This window comes from Cucumis sativus, chromosome 4 (assembly GCF_000004075.3).
Source record: "Cucumis sativus cultivar 9930 chromosome 4, Cucumber_9930_V3, whole genome shotgun sequence".
NCBI classification, from domain to species: Eukaryota; Viridiplantae; Streptophyta; class Magnoliopsida; order Cucurbitales; family Cucurbitaceae; genus Cucumis; species Cucumis sativus.
The window spans coordinates 22,065,174-22,068,699 of NC_026658.2; the positions used below are offsets into that span (position 1 = coordinate 22,065,174).

Consider the following 3,526-nt stretch of genomic DNA (forward strand, 5'->3'; position numbering starts at 1 on the left):
AATAGAAAAGTTTGGATTCTATCAATTATAGACACCGATAATCTTATACTTTTGTCAATTAATGTCACTGATTAAACATTTCAGTGTCGGTCATTGATAGAATTTAAAATTTTGGTATATTTTATAAATATTTTGTCAAATTTATCATTTTTATCAAATCTCTATTAAGGTATTAACTTTAAATTTAAATTTTATGTGGAATATGAAACTTTAACCCATCAACTTTATGTTAAATAAATTTATAAATTTTGAAAAAAATATATCAACGTTGATTGCTTAAATTTATAATTTTTAAAATTTTAGAGATCAAATTGATACAAAATTCAATTTTCATAAACCAAGTCGATAATTTTAACATAAAAAATACATGAATGAAATTAGGGGTGAAATCGGGTTGTGGGAGATTCTCAACCCAACCCATATATTCGGATTATTTGGGTTGACAACCTAAATAACCCAAATTTAGTTTCTAACCCAACCCAACCCAATCTGTAAAATATGGGTTGGGTTGGGTTGGATTGAGTTGTCGGGTTGTATATATAAATATATTTTTTTAAAAAAATTTATGTTTTCTAGTTTCTAATAGTTATAAAAGTATGAAATTGTTACATTTAAATTTCAAACATACATAATTCAAACTTTCATACAATAAATTCAAAATTTGTATAACTCTAATTTGTTTTTTATTAAAATAATATATTTATTTATTTATATACCATATTAATTCGGGTTGGATTGAACCAAATTTTTCAACCCTCCAATCTGAGATCTAACCCAACCCAACCCGAAAAAATAAAAAAAAATTAACATAACCCAACCCAACCTATATTTTAGCTTAACACAATCCAACCCTTATAATATGAGTTGGATAGTTCGAATTATTTGGGTTCAACCCATATTTGTACACCTCTAATGAAACTCAAAATTACATATAAGGAAAGTTGGCGAGCACATACGAACAATAATAATTTCTGTAAATTAAATTTGGAAAGTTTTGTGTATATTGAATTGAAATGGAAATTTTTGTTAAGGAAAGAAAACTTTATGAAGAAGATTTTGGTACATTATTTAACTACTTCATATGGAAATTAGACAGAGAAGAAAGTGTGAGAGATATGAATGGGAATTTCCATTTGAACTTGGAAATACTTTTCACAAATTGAATATGTGAACAATTTTTTTCCTAATTTTTTTTTTAAAATAATTACATTTATAAACATTAAACACTACTTTTATTCCATTTTGAGAACTAATTAAAATTATAGGTCACACTTGATTTCGATTTCGAAATTTATGATGGTTTCTTCTAAATTTTCTCATTATAATTTTCACCTTTGTAAAATAAATCGTGCTTAAGGTTTCTAGTTAATTTTTGAAAACAAAAACACGTTTTTCAAACCTTTTTTTTTTTACCTTCAAAACGTGAATTGATTCCTTGAAATATTATAGGTAGAAAATGTAAGTCAAAACAATGAAAATTTATAGAAGGAAAAGTAATATTTATAAACTTAATTTCAAAAAAAAAAAAAGAAAAAAAAAGTCCCGTACCTTTTCAATTAAATAAAAATAAAAACCATAATTGCTACCTTGGGCGTAAAACATGTAAAAATATGAACAGCAAACCAATAAAAGTATCGTTATCAAATGAACTTATATGCTTGCATGCAATAATGTACATAATTTTGTTATCAATTTAATCACCTAGAAATTCGAATAATGGACTAATGGGATTTGTGAATATTCAAAATGATGTGAAGTTATTTGACGTCTTAATAAACCTCCTTTTAACTTAAATGGTTATGCCATAAACTATCTTCCAGTTTGCAATAGTTCAATTATGTTCTACTTTCCAGTAGTTGAACTCAGAAATTAATAATTACAACAACTTGGTTCTAGTATAATCAAATTGAATTTCTTTGATTTATAGAATAGTAATAGTATTATCATATATTTGTAAAATATTAAAAGAGAAATATATATATATATATATCCTTAAGGCATCCCTGGATTATAACAATTATTGATACATAATAATATTAGATAAAGAAAATTTCTTTTGCCATGCATAATTCCCTTCCTCTCTCAATTGTTTTCCATTTTTTGTTCGATTATCGTTGTTGACCGTGAAGCTATTGAGATGGAGGCGGGGGAGGAGAGTAAGATGTCCTTGGGTTGAGTCCTGATGGTGGAATAGGTACGCGTCTTTGATACATTCCAAAACCAAAGGTGTTGTGATGGAAGAAATTTGATGGAGGGGGTGGAGAAGAATCTGATGTCCTTTGACTTGGGCCAGATGGTGGAATAGGTATCCCTTTTGGATACATTCCAAAATCAAACTTCTTTTGTAAGATATTGAAGGGAGGAGGTGGAGAAGAGTCTGATGTTCTTTGACTTGGCCCAGATGGTGGAATAATGCCTTTTGAATACACTTTGAAAATGGAATTTGATGGTGGTGGAGGAGTGGGATCGGACGTAGTCGGATTCGATCCAGTTGGAGGAATAGGTCTAGCATGTGTTTGGACAGCAATAAGATGAAACCCTAGGAGAACAAGGAACGAAGCTCCTAAAATCATTATCGAACTTATTGATGCCATTTTCTTGTGTTTTACTATGTTCTAATGCTTCCCTTTATATACCAATCATTTTTCTCCAATTTAGTATTTTTCTCAATTTATTGACCATCAATTTGTGAGATTATTTGTTTCCATATTTTGTTACTAACCCTTTATGGTAGAATCCAACCCCATTTCTTTCCCTCCAACTCAACCATGGTGACTATGAAGTTGGAATATCAAATTTTAGAAAGTTATTAACTATTTAACCAATTTAGATTTTATTTATGCTAACAACAAAAATAGCAAATTTTAAAGGTTGATTTCAAAAATAGCAAAAAAGTTTTTCAATTAGTTAAATAGAAAGTACTCGTAATATAAAAACACGAATATCCACGCACGGATCTTTTCAAATAAAATAAAAAATTGCAAATTATTTATATAATCACAAAATATCACTCAATTCCAAAAATAATTACACACAATTTTGAGTAAATATTTAACGTTTTTTCAAAAATATAAAAAAGCAGCAGAATATTTACACTGTGTAGAACAACTTCGAAAATGAAAAAAGTTCACAGGCACACAATGAAAAATATCAAAAATGCCCCAGTCAACAACATGGATAAAATATTTCGCACACGATCGTTTAGATTTCGCTATTGTTTGGTACACAATCATTTAGATTTGGCTGACCCAAATCTAAACAATTTTTTTTCAACATTTTTTGGTACACGATCGTTTAGATTTGGCTACATGATCGTTTGGATTTGGTTACACGATCGTTTGATTTGGCTAAACGATTTTTTTCAAGATTCTTTGGTACACAATCGTCACTACAAGAATCATACGTCGGGATAGATGACGTCGTAGGAGAAGGGTTATGCTGACGCGATGGTAACGACATCGACAATAGAGAAAATAACGACGCAGCACCAATCAATATTAAAAAATATTATTCTAACTTCTAACAA

General features: G+C 28.8%; 1 protein-coding gene across 1 annotated transcript; it reads right to left on the minus strand.

The window, feature by feature from the left end:
• Window positions 1-2,129: 2,129 nt before the first annotated feature.
• On the minus strand, window positions 2,130-2,573 carry LOC105435383 (proline-rich protein HaeIII subfamily 1-like). The gene has a single exon (XM_011656097.2). The coding sequence runs from the start codon at window positions 2,571-2,573 to the stop codon at window positions 2,130-2,132; it is 444 nt and encodes a 147-aa protein (XP_011654399.2).
• Between the last annotated feature and the right edge of the window lie 953 nt (window positions 2,574-3,526).